General features: G+C 30.8%; 5 protein-coding genes across 5 annotated transcripts; 1 reads left to right on the top strand and 4 right to left on the bottom strand.

The window, feature by feature from the left end:
• Window positions 1-103: 103 nt before the first annotated feature.
• Window positions 104-7,708, top strand: LOC145756037 (uncharacterized). The gene is made up of 16 exons (XM_082572270.1): window positions 104-342; window positions 519-666; window positions 857-957; window positions 1,148-1,365; window positions 1,589-1,718; window positions 2,074-2,157; window positions 2,312-3,686; window positions 3,899-4,067; window positions 4,237-4,358; window positions 4,421-4,995; window positions 5,061-5,483; window positions 5,568-5,901; window positions 6,071-6,241; window positions 6,469-6,675; window positions 6,796-6,902; window positions 7,187-7,708. Exons 1-16 carry the CDS (start codon window positions 147-149, stop codon window positions 7,381-7,383), a joined length of 4,557 nt encoding a protein of 1,518 aa, XP_082428396.1. The 5' UTR covers window positions 104-146; the 3' UTR covers window positions 7,384-7,708.
• Window positions 7,646-11,135, bottom strand: LOC145755370 (organic cation transporter protein-like). The gene is made up of 15 exons (XM_082571595.1): window positions 10,976-11,135; window positions 10,695-10,790; window positions 10,496-10,625; window positions 10,252-10,355; window positions 9,942-10,096; window positions 9,630-9,754; window positions 9,443-9,547; window positions 9,317-9,382; window positions 9,122-9,228; window positions 8,912-8,994; window positions 8,611-8,760; window positions 8,420-8,528; window positions 8,133-8,251; window positions 7,854-8,003; window positions 7,646-7,749 (listed from the first exon to the last, which is right to left on the bottom strand). Exons 1-15 carry the CDS (start codon window positions 11,122-11,124, stop codon window positions 7,646-7,648), a joined length of 1,752 nt encoding a protein of 583 aa, XP_082427721.1. The 5' UTR covers window positions 11,125-11,135.
• Window positions 11,136-12,039: 904 nt separating this feature from the next.
• LOC145755369 (organic cation transporter protein-like) lies at window positions 12,040-16,337 on the bottom strand. Its single transcript, XM_082571594.1, has 15 exons — window positions 16,189-16,337; window positions 15,920-16,015; window positions 15,575-15,704; window positions 15,185-15,288; window positions 14,859-15,013; window positions 14,546-14,670; window positions 14,188-14,292; window positions 13,792-13,857; window positions 13,425-13,531; window positions 13,234-13,316; window positions 12,933-13,082; window positions 12,696-12,804; window positions 12,492-12,610; window positions 12,230-12,410; window positions 12,040-12,115 (listed from the first exon to the last, which is right to left on the bottom strand). The coding sequence occupies exons 1-15, from the start codon at window positions 16,335-16,337 to the stop codon at window positions 12,040-12,042; spliced, it is 1,755 nt and encodes a 584-aa protein (XP_082427720.1).
• Window positions 16,338-17,070: 733 nt separating this feature from the next.
• On the bottom strand, window positions 17,071-20,196 carry LOC145755367 (pancreatic secretory granule membrane major glycoprotein GP2-like). Its single transcript, XM_082571593.1, has 8 exons — window positions 20,109-20,196; window positions 19,280-19,476; window positions 19,053-19,204; window positions 18,645-18,770; window positions 18,109-18,234; window positions 17,724-17,886; window positions 17,397-17,595; window positions 17,071-17,255 (listed from the first exon to the last, which is right to left on the bottom strand). The coding sequence occupies exons 1-8, from the start codon at window positions 20,194-20,196 to the stop codon at window positions 17,071-17,073; spliced, it is 1,236 nt and encodes a 411-aa protein (XP_082427719.1).
• A 1,438-nt stretch (window positions 20,197-21,634) lies between these two features.
• Window positions 21,635-23,404, bottom strand: LOC145756049 (putative 4-coumarate--CoA ligase 3). Its single transcript, XM_082572284.1, has one exon. It carries the CDS (start codon window positions 23,288-23,290, stop codon window positions 21,746-21,748), a length of 1,545 nt encoding a protein of 514 aa, XP_082428410.1. The 5' UTR covers window positions 23,291-23,404; the 3' UTR covers window positions 21,635-21,745.
• Window positions 23,405-23,457: the final 53 nt, after the last annotated feature.

Below are 23,457 nucleotides of genomic sequence, written 5' to 3'. Positions count from 1 at the left end.
TTAAATCTACCAATGGTTATAGTTATGCTCAAATATTTACTAGTTTATTTTTATACAAGTTTAAATTTTCTGTCGATTAAATAACTTTCTTATTACTTTCGATATTACTATTAATAGGTGTTTTAATATTCCCTATACTTCGAAACATGACAAATCATAGGAAATACCCAATAGCCAAGGGCAACTTTGATTTTCAGATGGATTATTTCAACAACAAGTTTTCATATGTTTTTATTCTTATAGTGTTCAGCTTATGTGAAAGTTTTAACAGTAAAATGAAGCTTTTGTCTTCAATTTTCAGTTGCTCTGTTTTTTTAGCTAGTTTTGTAATTGCTGTATATGGTAAGTGTAATATTAATATACTGTGAAGTGATCTATAGAATGTGAATTGTTTTGATATATGTTATTGGTTTAAATATTGAATATATAGCTAAGGACTTATCATGCCTTTAAGTAAAAGTATAGCTTTACTATTTTTTTTAAAATTTTTAATCCAGATTTATTTTTTGTTTTGCAAGGTTTTGATGAAACAAAGCGCTGCGTAAACTCATGCAACCAACCTTATTTTGGAGATTTAGATACAACAGTTACAGGGAAACGCTGCAGGGAATGGAAAAACAGTGATTCCCAATTTTTTCCTAGATTTTCCGCCTTCTTCAGGCCAGAGTAAGTGTTTGTTTTTTTTGTGCTTAATGTTTTAACATTTGTTTTGTTTATAATATCTAACTTTTTTCTTAGACACTGATTTACACACACATATTGTTTAAATTTGTACATAAATTTACACAGATTCACATGATCTATTTAAAATTGTTCGATTAATATTAATTTTATTTTTTTACCAAATAATTTGAAGTGAATTGGGTTCAAAATGCCGGAACCCAGACTTTAGAGAGATGCCATGGTGTTTTGTATCTGAGACAAAATGGGAATTCTGCTTTGGAAGCAACTGTCAAGGTTACATTTAAATTTGGATTATAGTTAACTAGGATTTTATAACTTTTTTAATGTAAAAATATTATTTTTAAAAAGGATTTATTGATAGTTGTTTATTGAGTATATTATTAATACAATTTATATTCCTGTAAATGAAAACTGTTAGTTTTTTATTTAAAATCAAACTAATATTTTTTAAATTTTTGTTTAGATGAGAGATTGATTGACGATGAACGTTGTGAACCAGGTTTCAGATATTTCAATAATTTCTGTTACCAGTTTATCCCGAAAGGTTTTACCTCAAAGAGAGATGCCAGACAACTATGTCATGAAACACAATCCAGTTTGGCAAAAATTCAATCTTTTGATGAGTTGGATTTCGTAAATAAATTCTCTTGCCTGCCGAAATTTTTAGGTGGGGGGTTAAGGGTAAGTATTAGAAAGTTAATTTTTTGCAATGTTTATTAAATTAAACACCTGTTAGTTCAGTTTGTTTAAAAGACCAGTGTTTTAATTAAAATATAAGATGATTTTTATGTCTAAAATTTTAACCAATATGTTACTAACCATACATTTTAGAATTAATTTTTTTTTATTAAAATCCTAAAACTTGAGAAATTTTTGTCTAAAAATATATTTTTTTATTTTTTAGAATGGTAAATGGGAATGGAGTAGAGGTTCAGATTATGGGATTGGTGGGGGGAGAGGTCAGTACCCTTGGTGCCAGAAAAATCCCACTGACAATCCAATTGAAAAATGTTTAATTCTAGATTCAATAAGATGTAAGTACCAAAATTTTTATTAACAAAAATTGTAGTAAAAGGAGGTACTACACTATTGGTTAAGATTTTTGGGTCATGTATGTTGTTCGGCTCTAGACAAAACAACAGGCCGTTTACTATAGGAGAGAATTCGTAATCTGCAGGTGATAATTTTCTCGCACCATAATCCAGGTGAGAGAATTTAGGAAAGCTGTAGTGTAATTATGTTTTGTCTAGAACCGGACAATATACGTGATCCAGATTTTTTGACAATAACATTTTGACAATTGGTAAACTGCTTCTAACGAGAAATACAATTAGATAAATCATATATTGGTATTATTATTATTTACTAATAATTTCCATATTTTTTAAGGTTTTCGTAACATACCTTGTAAACAACAACAAAGAATTGATTCTGAACTCTTTTACCCAATCTGTGAGAAAAGAGCATTACCACGTAAGTTTTAATTTGACCTTTTATGAAAAGATCCAAAGGTTCTAAATTGTTAAATATTTTTATATTCCAATATTTTAAATTTTCATATTGATATGTACAACTTTTAAAGCAATGTTTTTTTTAATACTTAAATTTATATATTTTGTTTTTACAGCACAATTTGTGACCATTAATATTGCAAACAATCTTTCAAACGCTTGGCTGGACTCTGCAAGAGATTGTGAAGTACAAGGCTTACAACTCTGTTCATATAATGACTTATGCACAGATAACTTACTTCAAAGATTTAAATATCATCAGCTTCCTTTTAGTAATGAAAATTGGGTACCAATATCTGACTTATATGAAGATTGGATTTATGTGGGTCCTGATACTAAAAGACAATGCCAAAGATATGCTATCAACAATGGCCCTGCTAATTCAAATAGTAGTCTAATAAGAGATAAGGCAATCTGTTGTCAGGGGAATGTTAGTTCTATTGAGAGCATTTTGCCAGAGAGTAAACCTACTACTGTGTATGTTAAGTTTACTGAAGTCAGTCATCGTCATTTGTACAAATTCTCTCTTGAAAAAGACAACACTGCCGATGAAATTAAAATCGATCAACTATCCTGGAACTCATTTTCATTAGTAATATCCGACGTTGCTTCGTTTGAATTAATGTCACATTTTGTTGAAACCGAATTTGAAGTACCTGTATATTTCTGTGTTAAAGATGATACAATTTTTAAACTAAAAACACTGATACATCAGATTAGTTTAACACCTTGCCAGTCACCTTTTAGGTTTAATTTTCATCTTTATACCTCAAACAGGCCTCAGTTTTATACCCCTAAACCCATATGGGTAAGTACAGGAGCCTTTGATAATTCTGGTGTGTTTAAACACACTTCATGTTGTAATTACGAAAAAAAATTTGAAATTTTTGTGAACAATATCACATATGCTGAGCAAGTTTTTAACAGACCATGTACTCAGTTGTTAAAACTTAAGGACTTGAACGGCGTTATAAGATCACATGGTTTTCCGAATGCTGTGAATGTAAAAGAGGGACGCTCTTGTAGATGGAGGATTGTAGCTCCTGAGAATTACATGATTAGGTTTAATATTACTTCTATTTCACTTCACGAAACAGAAGATCATGAATTTAAAAAACTAATTAGTAAAAATGAACGATTTCGATCAACCAATGGTGGAGGTAGATTTAACCATAACCAAACTTGTCCTAACCAGAAACTTGAAATTCTAACAACACATAAGACAAGAGGGACGAGCGATTATGTAAATTATGGGACATTTTGTGGGGATTTCCCTCCTCCAAGTTTTATGACAATCTCCAGCAAAGTTGTTGTGATATTTTCAAATTATGTCCCCAACAAAAGAAGCAGGGGATTTTTGTTAAGATATGAGATGATTAAACCACCTCGGAATGCAACTTTATTTGAATCAAATAAATTATCTTGGGTTGCTTCTAGAAATTTGTGCGTTTCAAATGGTAAGGATTTGTGCTTGAAGAAAGACATATGCAGGTAATGTTATATAATTTATGGGGATTTTATGTTTTTTACATAGTAGTTCATTTATAAGCCTAATACTAGTAAAAGAATATGTTTTGTAGAAACAAAGCTTGTTTAAACTTAAATTAAGCTTATCTGGATAAGCGCTATACTTAGATTAAATTAGTTACGCTTTCTACATTTGATCCTATAAGTATTTTAACTCTTTGGTTTTATTTTTTCAGATACAACATGAGACCATTTTATGGTGTTGAGAAGTCTGGTTTATATTCTCCTGTGTTGGATGATTATAATGAGTGGGTAAATGTGGGTAATGGGGCAACTTGTGATCTAAATAACATTATGGTAGGACCACCTGAGTGGGGTCTTATTAACTGTACTTCAAATGATCAGGTTTGTTCATTTTTTTCCGAGAAAATTATATTAACTATATATGTATATAAAATTTGATCTAAATAATCAAATTTTTATTTCTAAAAAAAGTTATATTATCTTAGTTTATTTTTGTGATATCTTTACCACTGTAAAAATAAAACTAATATTAAAATGTATTTTTATACAGGATTGCCCAAAATCAAGCCAACTATATTGCTGTGATAGTCAACCTGAATATGTTGCTAAGCAACCAACTCTGGTAACTGTAAGAGTTTTCAACACCCAGGCCAACAACATTGTATTTCAAAAGTAGGTATATATTATAAAAGTATTAATGTTCAAATCGTTACTGATACTGATTGTTTAAACAGTTACATTCGGGAAGGAATCGATATACCGCCCTCTACTGACACTCTTATCCAGTATTCACCCAACAAAATATCACCACAAGATGTCAGTGTATTCCAGTTATATTCAACTTACACTGAGGATTTCGACAAAGTTGTTTATTTCTGTTTTAAGTTTATAAATCCACCAATAGGAAATATAAATCAAGTTCATAAAGTTTCAGAGTTGCCATGTGATAATGGTTGGAGGCTACAGTTCTACTTATATGCTGTAAAAAATAATATATCGGAAACCCTGCCACTGTTTATGATGATAAAAAATGAAATTCCATTTCATTCAAGGATCCTAAACCAAAGGCCCTCTTCATTTTTAACTTACAACTATGATGCTAGCTTTAAGGTATATGGTTATATACCTGATTCAGATGCAGTTACACCTAGTAGTATTACAGATAGAAGTGTTTGTAATGCCGATGGTGTAGACTTAATAGTTCAACCCAAGATTCCTTTAATTATACAATCACCTAACTACCCGTATAAATATACAAGCGAGTTAGATTGTGTTTGGTATGTTAGGTTGGCAGATACATCAGAAGGAGGTAAGTTCTTTTTAAAAATTTTATTTTTCGTTGGAATTATTTTTAATTTTAATGATTTTTTTTAGGTAGTAAACTTCAAATTTTGATTTTGTCTTCAAGTATTGAACCAACTACATCATGTGTGAATGATGGTTTAGCAATTTATGAAGGAAATTTTAATCCAGTAACAAACCAATTTACAAATGATAATTTGCTTCAAAAGTTATGCTCAAATTTTAATGATCCAACAACATTTATAACAGAAAAATCACTAAAGTTAAATTTCTATACTGACTTCAGTTTAAATAGAAATGGCTTTCAAGCAAAAATACAAGTTGTAACTGATAGGTGTGGCGGTAATATAACTGATAATGGCGCTGTTGTTACAAACCCTGGTTTTCCATTATCTTATAAGGGTAACTTATCATGTATTTGGAACATTTTCGCACCAAATTCTGGGTATTTAATTGAGATATCTATATTACAACTGGACATAAAAAACTCTACAGGTAAAGGATATATTTGTGCTTTCAAAAAGTAAAATTTGTTTAAGTGGAATTGCCAATTTTATATCAATATTTGTTTTGTAACAGTTTGTACCGAGGAGTTTTTAGAAATCACTGGTACAGAAGACCAACCACGAAAACTATGTGAAAAGCTGATCTCACATCGAATTCATTTTAACAGCCCAGAAGTTCGAATTCGATTTCAAACTTCACAGAATAATTCCACCCATAAAGGTTTCTCTTTTTCTATTTATTTTCTTCCTAAAACAACTCAGAAAACATGTGGGGTCCAGGGGATTCCCCCTTGGGGTAATGAAGCTCGTGACAGGATAATTGGGGGTCGTGAGGCTGTGGTGGGAAGCTGGCCATGGGTCGTTGCCATTGATGGCGCCTCGTGTGGAGGAGCTTTAATTAACAACAGGTAAATTTCAAATTTAACTTTTAAGTGGTATTAGAGTAGTGGCCTGTATGAAATATTTTAAATGTAAGAATTTCTAAATTGTTAGGAAAATACCAACAGGCTGTCAATATACTTTGTTACGTAATATATAAAGTATTTCTATTTTATTAAAGGTTTTTTTTATGATTAGATGGGTTTTGAGTGCAGGTCATTGCTTTTCCAATGATCGCACATTCAAAGATTGGACGGATTATAAACCAGATTTACCAAGATATGCAGTAATAGTTGGCAGGCATTATAGAAGTATTAGTTTCACTGATGAACAGATTGTGAAAATTATGGAGTTGTTTATGTACCCAACGTAAGTTTTTAAATAGTTTCACTTAAACAAATTTAGCTGCCTGCCCAACAGGCTGCAAGTCAGTTTAAATTAATATGTCCTATTAATTAGACATAGTCCATTAACCTCCATTATGTATATTAATATAACTGGAATTTTAATATCTTATACAGTAATATTTGGTTTTATTTTTTAAAGTTTAAAATTAAACACTTCTAGTTTAAGTTTAAAGTCAAGTTATATTTTAGATATCGAAGAAGAAGACCTCCTAATGCTGGAATTGGTTTCGGTGCTGGGACTGTTCCCATTCATGACATTGCTTTGCTCAAACTAGCACAAAGAGTTAGATTTACTGGAGGCATTACCCCTATTTGTTTACCCTCAGGTGACCCCCCTGTTGGTGAGGAATGTGTTATAGCTGGATGGGGTAGCACTGGAGGTATTAGGATAAGAAAGTAAGTACTTTAAAGTGTTTCTTTATCTGTATTTATTTTATATTTTTGTGTTTTAAATGTAATCATCGTTTTTAACTTTAATTTTATTGTTTACGTCAACTAGTTCTTATTTTTATTTAGCATGAGAAATGGTCTAAGATATGCCAGAGTACCCATACTTGAGACTAGTGTTTGTAATTCATGGCCAAGACTTGAAAACTCAATTGTTGATTCCAATATATGTGCAGGTATGTTGTTTTATTAATTTGTTAAACTTTTTTGTAGTTATAGGGTAATTTAGGTTCTTGCCTAGTCTAAAGGTCTTTTCATTTTGATCTACGTACCTGAAAAGAGTAAGCATTGAGATTTAAACTTAAGGACAACTAATTAAATATTCAGTATCTTTTGCGACACTCTTTGGTTTAACTTAATTGTGTGCATCCGAAATTAGTCAATTTACATTTAACCCGTTTATCTAATTATTAAAAAATCCCTTTTTTAATAATTTTGATAACTTTAATTGTTTTTTTAGGATTTGAAGGTGGACGAGTAGATTCTTGTTTTGGAGATTCAGGCGGTCCACTAATGTGTAAAAACTCTGACAATTCCTGGGTTGTAAGTGGGATTGTAAGTTGGGGAAAAGACTGTGGTAAACCACAACAACCTGGCATCTATACAAGGGTTTGGTCGTATTATCAGTGGATTACTGACACCATTTATAACAACTAAAATGTTTGGTTGGTATGAGTAATTTTAATCTTATATTTACCTACACTAGTTATAGGTAATAAAAGATAACAATTTTTTAGATTTACTTATTTTTTTATTATAGTATATAAAGTCCTATTCTGAAATTTTTGACTAAGGTTCTATGTCAGAACCTAACCATATTAAATCATCTCATAAGTCATATATTAGTATATTTTATCTAACCTTTGTACAACTACAAACAGTGTTAATTACATAGTTGCATTATAGAATAAAATCTTTGTTAAAGATAAGCAGATTCTGTCTCAAGGTCCTCATCATACCCTTTGTTTGTATTTCCAATATCATAAGAATCCTCTCTAGAATAATGTAAATGAGTTTCGATTACTTTAATTATTAGTAAATCTTAATAATATTTTATTTATGTTGTTGTATTTTGGGTTTGAAAACACCTCCAACAAGATTCTGGACAATTTAATTGTTGTCATTACTAGTTAAACTAACAACTTGCTCTGATATTGATGAGTGTTCTTTGGTAATGATTCTTGTTTTGTAAAACTCTTCTGCCTCCTCTATCGTTTCCATCATTCTGTTTCCATTTGTTTCTGGGAAGCTAAGAGATAACAACCCAGCAACTATTGCTGTTTTAAAACATTGTTTAAAGTGTTTTACGGTCCTGAAGTTTTCATATTCTCTAATCTAAAGTTATCTCTACATGCTTATATATAAACATTTTACTTTTTCCTTAGAGTTATTAAAACGATTTTTACCAAGTACTCCAAATATAGTGTTGGGCAGCCATATAACATAGTCCTGAATAGAGTTGAAAAACGGGGCAATTATTCCTCCAACTCTTGCTATGGTTGACCCTGCTCCAATGCCAGTACTCCTATATATAAATTCATGTTAGTGAATAGATACAAGTGGTAGCCTACAACAAATACTTGTAACTCAGAGCTCTTATACTTTTAAGCAAGTATAACCCAGTGATAAATGCTGTAAACTTGGGTTTGTACTGGCTAAGTTCAAGTTATGATGTTATTCTGTGTCAAATTACCTTATAACAGTTGGATACAACTCTCCAGTTAGGTTAAAAATCACAGCAAACGACCCAGAAATACCAAACTTTGCCGTGAACGCAAGCACCAAGCCAAACGTGATAAGTCCTATATAAAACAAAATGAAAACATACACTCTTTTTGGTAGGGTAAATGGATAGTTGACTAACCTAACTTGGTGCATTCTTACCTTGATTTTCACCGGCATAGGTTTGTACAATCACGCTTAATATAAGCCCGATTCCAGCGATTAAAAGCATAACACAAAGTAATATTCTTCGTCCTACTCTGTCCATAAGTAGAATACAAGCAACATATGATGCGATTTCGAATACACCATCTGATAAATGTCAAGTAATAAATATTAGTTATCATAATATGATGCAAAAAGACATCAAAATTTTTACAAAAAAAAATCGAATCTCAAACTAAACGTGTACAACAAAAAAACAACATCTTCCTCCAACCAGGAATAAAATATGAACTCTTACTTAAAGTATTGTTGACAAATATATCACCAGCTAAAGCTCCTGCATTTAATGAGATTCCATAATACACAAAACTGTTAACAAACCTGTAAAACAAATGTTTGAAATCAAATTGTCTTATGGTTTTGTAATAGTAATTTGTGCATTGCTATCAACAATATACTTAACAAATATGTCTTTTAAATAATTACTAATAGTTGAGTAAATATTTACCAGTTGAACATTACTTTAACGGTTAGTAGTCGTGTTTGCGGATATTTAAACAAATCGATACTGGAGTATTTTCGCTTGGTTGTTGAATTTGAGTTTAAAGTTTTAATCTATTAAAATAAATAATGTAGTTAAGACTGTTCTCTATTTATACAAGTAACGGTTACTTAGCTTTTAGCAAAATAAATAAAGTATTACCTCGGCTTTTTCCCAATCTTCTTTTGTAATTTCAACTTTGTTTAATCTTGCCATTAGGTTAGTGACCTTGGTAAATAATAGAAGTATTTAAAGAACGTCACTTATCTTTAACATTATAGGTTTTACCTTCTTTCCTCGTTTATCTTTATTTTTGGTAAAAAGCCATCGTGGAGATTCGGGGACAACTATTGCAACAATAATAAAGGGAGACAAAAATAAAGAACAAACCAACTAAAAAATGTAAAAAGCCTCAATTTAGAATGTAATATAACATTTTACATCTTTGCTTAATGCAGTATATATTTTCTTAAACCATTATATCATGCCAATTTCTCCAGTTGTAAGCCACTCCTCCCATTATCAGGTAACCAAATGTGAAGTAAGTTTGGAAAGCAATCCCGTAAAACGTTCTCCATTCTGATCCAACAGCCTCCATTACTATTTAAAGGTTAAAATATATTGTTAACAGCTTAAAATGACAATTTAGTTTATAGGCTATTAGGAAACATCTTAACGTATTAAAAGGTTTGGTTTTTAGGATGTGGGTTTTACAAGGGTCACTCTTAGTCTTACAGGCTTTAATCAAACACTTTTTACAAAAATATATAAATTTGAAGTTGCTTACTATAAACAAATGATGAAATAGACAACCCTATATCAAACATGGCAATTAAAACACGAAGTGCAATATAGAGTTCGACTGATGTTGTAAAGTATAAACCCAGCATGCATCCGAATGATCCAATGGCTGTGATAATCATCGTTGATTTTCGTCCAAATCTTTAAAACAATTTTGTTTATGTTAACCAGACTAAATTTCCAAGGTTGGCGTTTTATACGAAAATAAATCAAATAAGGTAAAGGTCATCCATAACATGCCTTATTTGAAGACTTGATTTGATAAGTTAATTTTAACTGTATTGAGTTTCACTTACGCGTCAGAAACGTTGCCAAAGAATAAGGAGCCTATTAACATTCCAACATAATACATGGAGGATGATAGTGCGTTAAGATAATTCAGATCACAAACCAAGTTAAACTAAACAAGAAAACAAAGGCTGTTAATTTACATTTAGTGGTTTAAAAACATTAGTTTTTTTGTATATTAATTAAAGTTAAAAATTAAATTAGGCTTTAAGTTTGTTTAACTGTACTTGACAAACCGCATATGAGTTATACCTCTGTGATGACGGTGTTGTAAAACAAACTATCGTCGTAGTAATAACCTTTATCGCATGGAATAATTGGGTAGGTTGTGTTTACGCATTCTAAAGACCCGTTCGTACATTCATTCAAATCATATCCATATCTACGTTGAATAATATATTCTCAGTGAACTTACGACTTTGATGGAAACATGCAAAGGAATTTACTAAACCTGTAGCAAGTATTTTCTGGTGTCGTGTAATTTAAAATATCCGCTTCTGTTAGAAATCCATATTCAGTTTTATTGTCAAGAGGTGGAACGTTACATCTAAAAAATATGTTCTGTTAATACCAAAAAAGCATTTAAAAGTTTGGTAAGTTCAGCAGTCTATGTGATTCTTTTACATATAATCTATGCAATATATAAATTAATGGTTCATGCATACTAGGCACTTTGGTATTCCGATAGAGTTTTTTTTTAACAAACACCATATACACTTTAATATACTCTACCTTTTGTCAGGACTATATGCAATAAACACAGTTGCAAGTGCGTTGAACCCAGATGAAATATTACTGTAAGCTATTAAGATGAAACCAATGATTTGAGCTAACCCGGTTGAGCCTAACTTCTTTAACAAAACATCAAACTGAATAGTCATATTGAATCTAAGTTAGTTTATTCTTTTTGTATTTTAAACACCTGTCAAATATATTTATTATTAACTAGACTTGTTTTTATATAAGTAAATCTATTAGGCTTTGACGATTGAGCCAATATGTAAAACGTTATTTGATTTTTCTATCCATACACTTAAGCTTAAATAAATTTAATTAGTTACAGATTTGCGCGAGGCATAAAATAAGTCAACATTAAGTGCTTACTCATTACGGGCCTGGGATCACAAACATGCAAACCTTAACAAATATTTACTTTACAGTTTAAAATGATTTAGTCGTCGATATTTACTCTCTGATTAGCAGAATATTTTAGAGCCCATTCTAAGAGCTGCATTTCACTCACTTGGTGAGCTACCTTTGTCCTACATTGCAAATCAATTAACTACGTTAGCTTAACTGTATTTTTAACTAAATATTACTTTACTTTCAAAGTGGTTTTGTTTATTAACTCTGCAATATTGCATGTTTTCATAATAAAAAACATGCTTGATATTTTAGGGCTATAACTTATAGCATTAAAATGAGTTCAAAGTGAAATTATAAAAATATAATATTGTAACGTAAGTGGTTGTTTGCTTTGTTGCCTATTTACAATGTTTTGTGACGTAATCGTTCCGGTTTAACGCCTTTTTAGTCTACGTCACTACGCCTTTAGTTTTGCCCCCATTTCTCAGACTAGTTGATAATGTTCTTGTTTAAGATAAGAGGGTTGCTTTTCGCAAATGAATTATATTATTGTTTTTCTTTGTTTTATGTTTACTAACGTGATTCTATTTGAATAAGATATTAAGTCGTTAATTAAATTGTATATACTGAAAAAAAGTGTGTTTATTAAATATAAAATACGCTACAATATATTTACACTACGAATAAAGCAATACAATATACATAAGTGCTTAAAGATAGGCGGATTCATCTTTAAGATCTTCATCGAATACTTTGTTACTTGTACCAAAATTATAAGCATCAGACCTAAAAATAGAAAAGGAGTTTAAGATTCTTGGTATATTAACAGCGCAATAATAGGCTTTACAAAAAGAACTACAATTTTGAGTCAAAGCATACTCTAATGCAACATTTCTTTACCTATATTTGACATTAACATCAAAAACAATATACCCTGATATTGAGGATATCGACGAACTGTCAAAGTTTTCTTTAATAATCTTCTTTGTTTTGTAAAACTCTTCAGCTTCTTCAATCGTTTCCATCATTCTGTTTCCCATCGTTTCTGGTAAGGTTAAGGATAACAACCCGGCAGCAATTGCTATAAGTGAATAAACTAGATTTAGACAAATGAACTTGAAGAGTTTGCTGTTAAAATTAATTTCTAATTTTTTATACTTACCAAACACTCCAAATATAGTGTTGGGTAACCAGGCTACATGGTCTTGAAGTGATATTAGGAACGGGGCGAGTATTCCACCAAATCTTGCTACAATTGATCCCATTCCAATTCCATTGCTCCTGTATGTCAAATAAATTCGTTCAATAATTGGTAAAATTTAACTTTATTGTGTTAAAATTTCTTATAAGATTTCAAAATGCTTACCTTATAACGGTCGGGTATAACTCTCCTGTTAGATTGTATATCACAGCAAAAGACCCAGAAATACCAAACTTAGCTGTAAAGGCAAGCACTAAGCCAAATGTAATAAGTCCTAAAAATGACAAATTAAATTAAAAAATGTACAATTAAATTAAAATTCGCTTGGTAAGGTTAAACCAATGTATTAAGTTGGGCGAAATTCTGTCCAAGATTACATATATTAATGCAAAACAGTCTTACCTTGGCTACCCGCCGCATAAGTTTCAACAATCACACTTAAGATAAGTCCAACTCCAGCTATTAGAAGCATGGCACACAGCAATTTTTTTCGACCTATTCTATCCATCAACAAAATACAAGCAAAATAGGAAGCTATCTCAAATACCCCATCTAAAATGTGATTTATGTATTGTATGAATGACAAAACTATCAGGGCATGGTAATGCAAAAAATTGTATTTTGTACTAAAAAATTTGAATAAAGCACGGAGTATTATTTAGGCTTGGGATACGTAGTATTACCTAGACATGTAGAGACTTACTCAATGTGTTGTTGACAAATATATCACCAGCTAAAGCTCCTGCATTTAACGAGATGCCATAATACACAAAACTGTTCACAAACCTGTAAAACAAATGTTACAAATCAAATTGTTTTATGGTTTTGTAGTAGTAATTTGTGCATAACTATCGTCACTTAAAATTACTAATAAAGTTTTGATGTTCGACTTACCAATTAAACACAACTTTTAAAGTTAAAATTCGGGTATGTGGATATCTAAAAAGATCCAAAGTAGAATATTTTCGATCAGAAGTTGTTTTTAAATCATCTTTATTAATCTAAACATTAGGTTTTAATTAAATTTTATAAACTAATAGTTTGTGCGTCGTTTAGGGTCGAATTTGGCGGCAGGTTAGCCTTAAAAAAGGTTGCTGGTAATGCGGTCGCAAACTAGAATGTTGCACAACACTTTTTTTTCATAATATTGATATATTTTGAGTCATAAGGTTTCATTGCTTGTTTTTAGGATAAGAAACTTAAAAAAAAAAAAAAAAAATATTTGTTTAAAGATTAGAAAAACAATTTTAAAATCGTTTACCTCAGCTTTTTCCCAGTCTTCTTTTGTGATTTGGACTTTGTTTAATTTTGCCATCAAGTTGGTGACCTTGCGAATAAGAATACTTGTTTGTTTAACTTTACTATGGAATTACTTTGTTTGTTTAACTTGTTTAAATATAAACTCTTAAAGTCAGTTTAAATTAATAAAGTCCATTATGTGATGAAATTAACAATGTCTAATATTTAAGAACAATAATTAAATAAATTTTACAAATTTTTTTTAAAGTGGAAAAAGTAGGCACAATTTAAAAAAAACAATGTGTTGAACCAATAAAAAGAAAACGACCCTAAGTTATATAACAAAAGCTTTATGTTTAAAAAAAGATTGGCTTTGAAAGGAAAATGTTGTATTATTTTTAAATAGAGTGTGTGTTACCTTTTTCCCTTGCTCGTCTTTGTTTTTTGTAAACAGCCATCTTGGTGACTCTGGTATAATTAAAGCAATCAAAATAAAGGGGGAACCGAGTAAAGAACAAACCAACTAAAAACATAAAATTTTAATTAATACTTTCATGTGATTTAAACTCTGTACAAAGCTTGCGAACTTTTACAAACAAAATTATATGAATCGTCTTTTTTTACAATAATGACTTTTTTGTGTACGTTAGGATAAGTAAAGTTAGTTTAGCACTTTATTTGGAGATTATAAAAATTTATAGCGTGAATTTTATATTAGCTTTCCTACTAATAAAACGCCTGAAAGATGACAAAATTTTTACAGCAGTTTTAAGTACCATCATGTCGTGCCAATCTCTCCAGTTGTAAGCCACACCTCCCATTATCATAAAACCCAAAGAGAAAAACATCTGGTAAGCAATTCCGTAAATTGTTCGCCATTCTGAACCAACGAGTTCCATTACTTAAAAAAGAAAAGAACTGATAACATTTTATCATAGTATTAAGCATATCATGTAAAAAATACACGACAATTTTTTTTGTATCATAATAAAGGATTACTTGTTCAAATCTTATAACATAGGCTATTATTGCTTATGTTACTTATCTTAACAATATATACCACATTATTTCTATTATAAAGCAACTTACAATATACAAAAGTCCCGATTGTTGCGCCATATCCAAACATAGCAATCAGAACACGAAGTGCAATATAGAGTTCAACCGATGCAGTGAAGTATAAACCCAGCATGCATCCGAACGATCCAAGTGATGTGATGATCATCGTCAACTTACGACCAAATCTTAAAGCAAGTTTTAATTTTTTACAAGGCCGTATGCCTTAAAGAAAATATGTCTTTTAATTGTAAGGCATGTTTCTAATCAGGCTCTTCGTTGTAGAGTCAAAAGGTATCTACAGATAGACTATCAAGTCTTGTCCGGGTAGTAATCTGTATAAAATAAATTTAACTTACGCATCAGATATGTTTCCAAAGAAAAGCGATCCCAGCAACATTCCAACATAATACATAGAAGATGATAATGCGTTGAGGTAATTCAGATCACAAACTAAGTTGAACTAAATGCAATAAAGATTGGTAATGTAACATACACATTAAGATGGTTATAATAGGATATACATTTTGTAACGCTGCAAAGTCTGGATATACGCAAATTTTGTTTGCTTAACCACCTTATTATCCACATTAAATTGCCCGCCATGTTTTTATTCAGTCAACACTCACCGTTTAAAAATGTAATAAAATTCCCGTTAAAACAGAGCCAGGGTAATATAGGTATTATAATGTCTATATGCTTAAGAGACTTGCATAAAGGAAAAATTATTTTTCCCAAACCACACTTACCTCTGTAATAACAGTGTTGTAAAACAAACTATCGTCGTAGTAGTAACCTTTATCGCATGGAATGATCGGGTAGGTTGTGTTTACGCATTCTAAAGACCCGTTTGTACATTCATTTAAATCATATCCATATCTATAAACAGTTGTATTCAATATTTATTAATTAGTTTTGTGTTTTTGTATCATAATGACTTGCCACTTTTGAGATGCAAAGTGGTTAGCATGGAAGGTTTAAACTAAGCTGCGTCATGCGACTAAATTGTGACGCGAACCCTTAAGGTAAATATAACAATTTATGGACTTTAGACTGGTCTTTTTTATGGAAATTTACGAAGAACTTTACCAAACCTGTAGCAAGTATCTTCTGGTGTCGTGTAATTTAAAATATCCGTTTCTGTAAGAAATCCGTATTCAGTTTTATTGTCAAGAGGTGGAACGTTACATCTGAATCATATAAAATATAAGTTACCATTTAAAGTAATCCAAAATAATAAATAAGAAACATTTTTGTAACGTTTAAAATAAACTTAAACAATTATACACTCAAAAACAGCTTGAGTACTGTACCGATGTAAATTGAAAGTACTAATTTTTTTTGTATATTTTCTAATTATTACCTTTTGTCAGGACTGTATGCAATAAAAACCGTTGCAAGTGCATTAAACCCAGCATAAATGTTATAGAACGACACCATAAAAAATGCGATGATTTGAGCTCTTCCATTTGATCCAAGTTTTTTCATCAACGAGTCAAATTGAATTGTCATTTTCGCTTTACTTTATTAATTCTATTTTTTTATTTAAGAAGTAGCTATAAGGTAATAGATTAGGTTAATTAAATCTTTGATACAAATTAATTTTTTGCTATAATATAATAATACCATGCTTAAAACTTAATGCTGAAATAAAAGCATTCTAAGGCGTTCTATTCTTTTCATTTTGCCAAATTTCGTCCTTAAATTATTACTTTTACACCTTATAAACTTACACGACCCAATTCTTTACATACTTGCATCTTTTGTAGATTAAAAGTTGAACAGTCGTAAAGCTAACTTAAATGTTTGCACAGGGCGAAAGCATTAGAATCAGTTTGTAAGCAATCCTTTGCGAATATTTGCACATTGAGATTTTTTATAATATAAAAAAATTCTGCAGTTGTTTTATTATTTACTTTAGTGATTTGAGTATTTGCAGGAGACAAAACTTTAATCCTTTTTTTGCGGCTTGGACTTAGTTAAACTTATATTTTTACTTCTAATTAAACTTTGAAGACAAAAAAGCTAATTTAAAAAAAAAAATTTATTGACAATATCATTTAGCTGTATTTATAAAAAAAACTAATAACACTTTTTAATATTTCATACACAATATAAATACAGTATTAAGGCATATAAAATATATTTAATAATCGACATTTTTATTGCCTATGAGAAGTCGTTAATTTAAAATTTATCTAAATAAAAATAGATATAAAAACTAATCAAAATAACGAACACAATATCAGATCAAACATTCGACATTTGAGCTTGTTGAAACTTGTTTTACTTTGATATTTTTAACTGGAGATTGTAGTGCGATATTAGACTTAGGTTTTCTTCCTTTACGTACAACGCAGATGACCGCACTTGTAAATGCTACCACGGTAAGAACGACCATAACTATAATAATGCAGTAAACAGCAATTCCTGTTGAAAAGAAATAATGATTTACAATCTGCATACACTTACAAAAGTATTAAATGGTCTATAGTTACACTATTATTATAAATTTTATGTAGTTTTCTTTTAAAAAAAAACAAAATTTGGAAAGAAAAACTTTGTACTTACGGGGTATACCCAATATTAGGTCACTATCTCTTTTAGCAAGGCTAGCTTGTGTAGTCCCTATGACGTCATCGATAGATCGAGTTAGGGTATCCACCGTGGGAACACTACTTCCGGGTATAATTGGGCCGACTGAGAGGACAACGTTCTCGAATGATTGGACCTCTCTCTTGCCCCTGCTAGCGGTTGTGTTATTGCAAGTCTGCAAGAACAATTTGAGTTATGCTAAATGTCTGTTATATTCAAATGTTTAAGTAGGTATTGCACTACGAATATCCTGTAGAAGACTTGAAGTTTAAAAGTTAATCTGTATATGAAAATCTACCATACCTTTACGCAATTATCTCCTTCGAAACAAACTCTAATGTTGCAGTGAACGTAAACTTCGGTTGCTTTAACAAACTTAAAAACACTGGATTCCCACGATGCATGTTGCTCCACACCGTTGGTTATTATCTCTACATCTGCTTCGATTGATATTTGGGATGGACAACTAAAAGTATAAATTATTACAAATTTTAAACAGTTTCGTGTAAACCAGGAATTGTTTCTATATAGGCAGATATGACTTAAAAATAATTAATTAGGTGTGGGTAGAGTTGGCTAGGTTGATGCTTATAAATTGGGCTTTTAAGATCATTAAATGGATTTTTTGTATTTGCTAAGTATACTATGATATAAACGCGTTGATATTTGTTTATTTTTAAGAACTTACTAATTATCGATAAGGTCATATTGTGCCGAGCTTGTCGTAGAAACAGCATCGGGGCTTCCCCAACATTTTACAACTTGAACTCGACTAAAAGTAGGACCTTGAAGTAGTTGGACTCGAGCTCGGATGCTGTAAATAAAAAAGCATTTTTTTGTTGATTTAAAGGCTAGTTGCGCAAGCGTTTTTAGGTCAACTGGCATTTTACAATTAGATTGATTTTCATACACTTTTAGAATAAAGTATTGGAATGTTAAATAAGGTTATATTATAAAATAAAGTGGTTTGCAAAAATGTTAAGATAAGAAACATTATCGTTATTAGGGCACGCAATTTTAAAAAAGTATGCATTTTTTTGCAAGTTGTTTTTTATTAGTTTAAATTGGTTTGAAATGTAATTAAAGATAGTGTCAAGCTTGTTGGTTGTTGATATGTAAATAATGAGTAGTATATAAGTTATTGAGTTTATATTTTTGTAACATATAGGCATTTACGTATATATGGAATTCTAAAAGAACTTATACAATTTTTAAATATGTTACCGATCGTTCATCTTCATAACTGGGGGTAGTTTGTACATTTCCGTATAAGTATCATCCTTATATAAGAACATGGCAGCTTGGAACACTCCCTTTCCCGTTTTACTTCCCAAAAATTGGGTGACTGGGCTGTTTACGACAAATTTGAAATGTCTTAAGTGCTTGATTTAATCGTTTAATTGACATGTAAGATGTTAATTAGGTGGAGCTAACGTGTTATTATATTTAAAGGACTTTATATGGAATACAAGTCACGAGTATATATGTCATTATATAGCGTTAAAAGGAAAATTCAAAAACAACTTCATTTTTAAATTTTTTGTTAATTAAAAGGCCTGCAAAAATTTTTTGATTTACGAGTACAAAATCATTTAAAATGACGTAAGAAATTATGACGTCATATGGACTTACCTAATAACTGGTATAAACTGAAGCCCGACTAGGATTTGAACAGGGTAAATACAACGCCACGAGAAAGCTCGTTTGTAGACGAAACTTCCCGCGTTCCCGCTCACCGACTCCCTGATTGTGACGTTGTTTGAGTAAATCACGTGACTATCATTCTAAAAAACGGAATTTTTTGTTATTTTTATCTGAATCACAAAAAAAATGAATTCAAAATCAAGTAAAATTCTTACGAGGTTAAACGCAGTGCCACATGACGTCATCTTATACGCTTCTGTGCATACTATAATGTGCGTGACGTTGACGCGGCGTGATTGGCTGCAAGGTTCGTTGAATGACAGCTCCTCCCCGTTAAGCACCGCCCAGTTATCAGCCAACCAGGTTCTGTTCATTGTAACGCACATTTGGCTTGCTTTGCATTGCATTGTAACTGAAAAAACAAACATTTTTTAAGCATATTTTTAGTTTTCAAAATATTTTTTTTATCACTTCAAGGTCGACTTCACGGCCTAAACATAGAGTAACATCTGTTACTCCGACCCAGTATCGAGTTGACTTTGGCAGTTTAGGATATTATAGATTAGAAATGCCAGATAATAAAGATGCTGATTAAGTGTTGGCTCAGCAGAGGTTTATACCGTTGATCGAACCCAGAACATCATGTAGTGTAATATTGTTATAAAACCATGCGTAACTATTGAATAATAATGGCTAAAAATGCATTATTTTACTTAAAAGGACAATAAGCTTTTATAAAAATATTGTGAGTTGTTTATTTAGTGTTTCTTTATAGTTTGTCGGTATATACCAATAGTTGTAAACATAGATTAGAGTGATATAACAATAAACACGTGTTTATGGTAGTTACGAAATAATCGTGATTGTCCGATCGATTGTGTTGTAATTGTTCACAATTTGCCGTGAACAAATTGTTTGTGAAAATGAAAAAAAAAAGTTAAAAAGATCAGATAACTAATATGCTTTATAATAATTGATTTTTTGAAATTTTTTTTATTAATATAGTATACCAGCCTCTGATTGATAGATAATAATACAACTTACCGGAATGCTGGGGAAATTCTTCTTTAACTACTACGTTATTTAAACTTGCATCTTTGTTGCCAATAACAACAACTTGTGATAACGTCATTTGTGTAAATAATAATAAACTTAAAATCGCAGAATACATTTTCGTTGTTGGGTTAGTTGATCCTATTCGGAATTACTCTAAATATCTAAACAGAAATGGGGTCATTTTTTTGGCATTTTGTTATGATCATGTTCTTTTTGTTAAGTATATTTTTTACATTTTTTGTATGCCTTGTAAAAAGCTTTAAACTCTAATGTTTTGCTAAAACTTTAATTTGGCCTACAACTGCTAGAAAAAATTCATAGCTATAACTTTTTTACCTACATAAATTTCTTTTTCTGCTAAAACTGGTATCAACTTATAAAAACTGTACTAAAAATAGTTTTAAATTTTTACTTTCTTAAATTATATTAAAAATGATAACTTACTAAAAATGGTATTAATATTTTATAATTTTATCTACTAAAATGTCAACTTACCAAAAATGGTATTGTTTTAAAATTTATTTGACCAAAACTCTGATATTTTTGACTTTATAAATTATTGCTAACTATGTTAGTACCACAACGCAGTTCCTTTTAAGTGGTTTGTCCAGATTAGTTTTGGGTTTGGTAGGCGATTAAGATAAAACCAAAATAAACGATCACTAATTATTATACCGTAAAAACTAATGCGTTTTCTGTACAGCGAAACTCAATTTAAATCTACTTCTATCTGTAGCTTTGTCAGTTATTTTTTATTTTTTTTTGAATTTAAAAAATGATTTTTTTCAATTTTAAATTTATCAATAAAAAATTTCTTTCAAATATTTTCTTATTTTTGAAAATAAGTTCTCCAATCTAATTAACTTTATAATTCGAGTGGTACTTGGAACATCAAAGTTCTTGTTTTGAATAAATACGTCATTATACTGATTATCCATCTAATAACTCTCAACTAAATTCCTTATACAAAATTTTAACGACCAAATATATTGCCCGGGGTCGAACTGTTTTAAGAAATTTGAAACTGAATCCACGTTTTAGTTTGTGAATTGGGTTGATGTATTATTTAGTTTGACATTTTTTATTACTTTTTTGAAATGTTATTTAGAATTTTCTCATGCTTTTTTTGTATTTAAATTAATTTTTTTATTTAAATGTTTTTTAAGTGACGTTTTAAAATCTTATATAAATATATTTTTTAAATTTAAATCTAATTCAAAACGTAAAGACTTTTCTTATACATTAGACACTTTAGGTTGCGAATAATTTCATGTGCAGTAACTATATAGAACTTCAATTAAAAACTGTAAACGTCTTACCGCTATCCTTACTATTCTGAACTAATTAAATCTAGTACAAACGCCCTATATTAATATTGCAAAAAGGTTCATTTAAAATTACCATCTAAAAGTAGCACGTTGGCGTTTAGAAATCACCTGCAAAGTGAGTAACTACACTTATAAGTAATTAAACGAGTTCATTTTATTGTAATTAACGACACGCTTTCATTATGATGTTATAATCATAGGGTTTAGAATATAAAACACACAAATGCAAGTGTTAAGTATGTGTGTAATAAGTCCATTAGGATTTAATGTATTGTATTGTTTAAGTTCAATTGGTGTTTATTTATCAACTGGGTTCGATTTTTCGTGCAACTTCTTTAATTTATTTCGGTCAATTTTTCCGATACCAACTCTAGGCATAACTTCAATAAACTCCAAACCTCCGCGAATCTGCTTAAAATCAGGGACTTGCTCGTTGTAGAATTTTAGGATTTCATCCGCATCTGCGAATTCATTTTTGCTTACCACAAACGCTTTAGGAGTTTCAAAATGTTCTAAATTATATACCCCAACAACTGCTGCATCCTTAACCGATGGGTGTTTTAATAAAATATTTTGTATTTCTGTTGGGTAAATTGTTTTACCTCGAGGGCCTTTAATGACATTTTTTATTCGATCTAAAATATATAGAAAACCAGAACTGTCAAAATACCCCACGTCACCAGTATGAAACCAGCCATCCGAATCTATTGCATGAATGTCAGCACCTTCTGCGCAATAATAACCTTTCATAACAGAAGGACCTTTTGCTAGAATTTCTCCCGGTTTGCCTACGTCTAAATTCTTACCAGTTACATAATCAATCACACGAGCATCGGTGTTGGACAGTAACTTTCCAACACTATTCGCTGGACAAGTATCAACAGGTCCTATTGTAATATTTCCTATCTCAGTAGTACCATAGCTGCATATAATTGGGATGCCAAGTTTTTGTTTAGCTTTTTCTCTCATATGTACAGGAAAAGGCATCCCGCCAAAGCTTATACATTTCAAGCTTTTTAATTCAGAAACTTTTCCTGTGTTTAGTACTTCCATAAGAACAGGTGCGTTTGCACAGATCAACATAGTACATTTATATTTACTTACAGTTTTATATAAGTTAGATAGTGTCATGTGCTCCGATAAGACCACTTTTATACCCTCTAATATAGGTCTTAGGATTCGCGTTATTGACCCATAACTGAAAATTGGAAGAGAAAGTAGAATGCAGTCCGATTGGTCAATTCGAAAACGTCGGTTTCTGTCAAAAACTGCGTTAATGGCGTAATGGGTAACCACGATTCTTTTTGATTTTCCCGTCGTTCCGCTTGAGTTAAATATCGCAAATGGATCTTTATGTACGTCGATCAAAACATCATCGGGAAATACCCTTGTTGTGGGGTCAAGGGTTAACGCGAGGTCACGAATATCAGTTAAGGTCAGTACGTGACGTGGAACTTTAAATTCAGTTAAATCAGAGTTTTTGGTCACAATTAAAAATGGATTCACGTCATTGATATGTGACGTCATCGCTTCGTGGTTTTCGTAGGTATAGGCGAAATTGATTATTGCGCCACAAGTTACTATGGCAACCAACAACGGTACGTAATCCGGATCAAACGGAATAACCAGCATGACCACGTGACCTTTACGAACCCCCAACGACCACAGGATGGCAGAATATTCAATGACGTCATTTTTTAGTTTAGAAAATGTAATTTCTTTGCCAGTATCTCCATTAACCAAAGCAACTCGGTCTCCAAAGGTTGAAATTTTGTCTAAGATTCGAGTTCCGACCGAAATCTCCGATATTACAGCATCTGGTAGTGAACTTTTAAAGATCATATTTACCTATTAACTGTTAGGTTGTATCCAGCAAACAACTGTACTTCTGTAATGAATATAAATCTTGATTTACAGCTAAGTAAAACTTGTCAGTTATATTTTAATTTTTTTCGAACGGCCTTATAGCTTTCTTGAGAACTTTTAAACCAACATTTTACAAATATTCG

This window comes from Corella eumyota, chromosome 6 (genome assembly GCF_963082875.1).
Source record: "Corella eumyota chromosome 6, kaCorEumy4.1, whole genome shotgun sequence".
Classification (NCBI taxonomy): domain Eukaryota; kingdom Metazoa; phylum Chordata; class Ascidiacea; order Phlebobranchia; family Corellidae; genus Corella; species Corella eumyota.
Note: the sequence above shows the minus strand (reverse complement) of the source record. Positions and strands in the feature narration are given on the sequence as shown.

Bases quoted from the DNA above. Each gene is read 5' to 3' on its own strand.
- LOC145756037 (XM_082572270.1), top strand. From the start codon at position 147: ATGACAAATCATAGGAAATACCCAATAGCCAAGGGCAACTTTGATTTT. The intron at 4,068-4,236 runs GTTTGTTCATTT...ATTTTTATACAG, and splicing joins ACTGTACTTCAAATGATCAG to GATTGCCCAAAATCAAGCCA. The intron at 6,903-7,186 runs GTATGTTGTTTT...TTGTTTTTTTAG, and splicing joins TGATTCCAATATATGTGCAG to GATTTGAAGGTGGACGAGTA.
- LOC145755370 (XM_082571595.1), bottom strand. From the start codon at position 11,124: ATGACTATTCAGTTTGATGTTTTGTTAAAGAAGTTAGGCTCAACCGGG. The intron at 10,791-10,975 runs GTAGAGTATATT...CATATTTTTTAG, and splicing joins GCATATAGTCCTGACAAAAG to ATGTAACGTTCCACCTCTTG. The intron at 9,383-9,442 runs GTAAAACCTATA...TTATTTACCAAG, and splicing joins AAGATAAACGAGGAAAGAAG to GTCACTAACCTAATGGCAAG.
- LOC145755369 (XM_082571594.1), bottom strand. From the start codon at position 16,337: ATGACAATTCAATTTGACTCGTTGATGAAAAAACTTGGATCAAATGGA. The intron at 12,805-12,932 runs GTAAGACTGTTT...TGTCATTTTTAG, and splicing joins TTATGCGGCGGGTAGCCAAG to GACTTATTACATTTGGCTTA. The intron at 12,116-12,229 runs GTAAAGAAATGT...TTCTATTTTTAG, and splicing joins GATGTTAATGTCAAATATAG to GTCTGATGCTTATAATTTTG.
- LOC145755367 (XM_082571593.1), bottom strand. From the start codon at position 20,196: ATGACGTTATCACAAGTTGTTGTTATTGGCAACAAAGATGCAAGTTTA. The intron at 17,596-17,723 runs GTATGGTAGATT...TTGTTCTTGCAG, and splicing joins AAGGAGATAATTGCGTAAAG to ACTTGCAATAACACAACCGC. The intron at 17,256-17,396 runs GTAAGTACAAAG...TCTTTTCAACAG, and splicing joins CCTAATATTGGGTATACCCC to GAATTGCTGTTTACTGCATT.
- LOC145756049 (XM_082572284.1), bottom strand. From the start codon at position 23,290: ATGATCTTTAAAAGTTCACTACCAGATGCTGTAATATCGGAGATTTCG.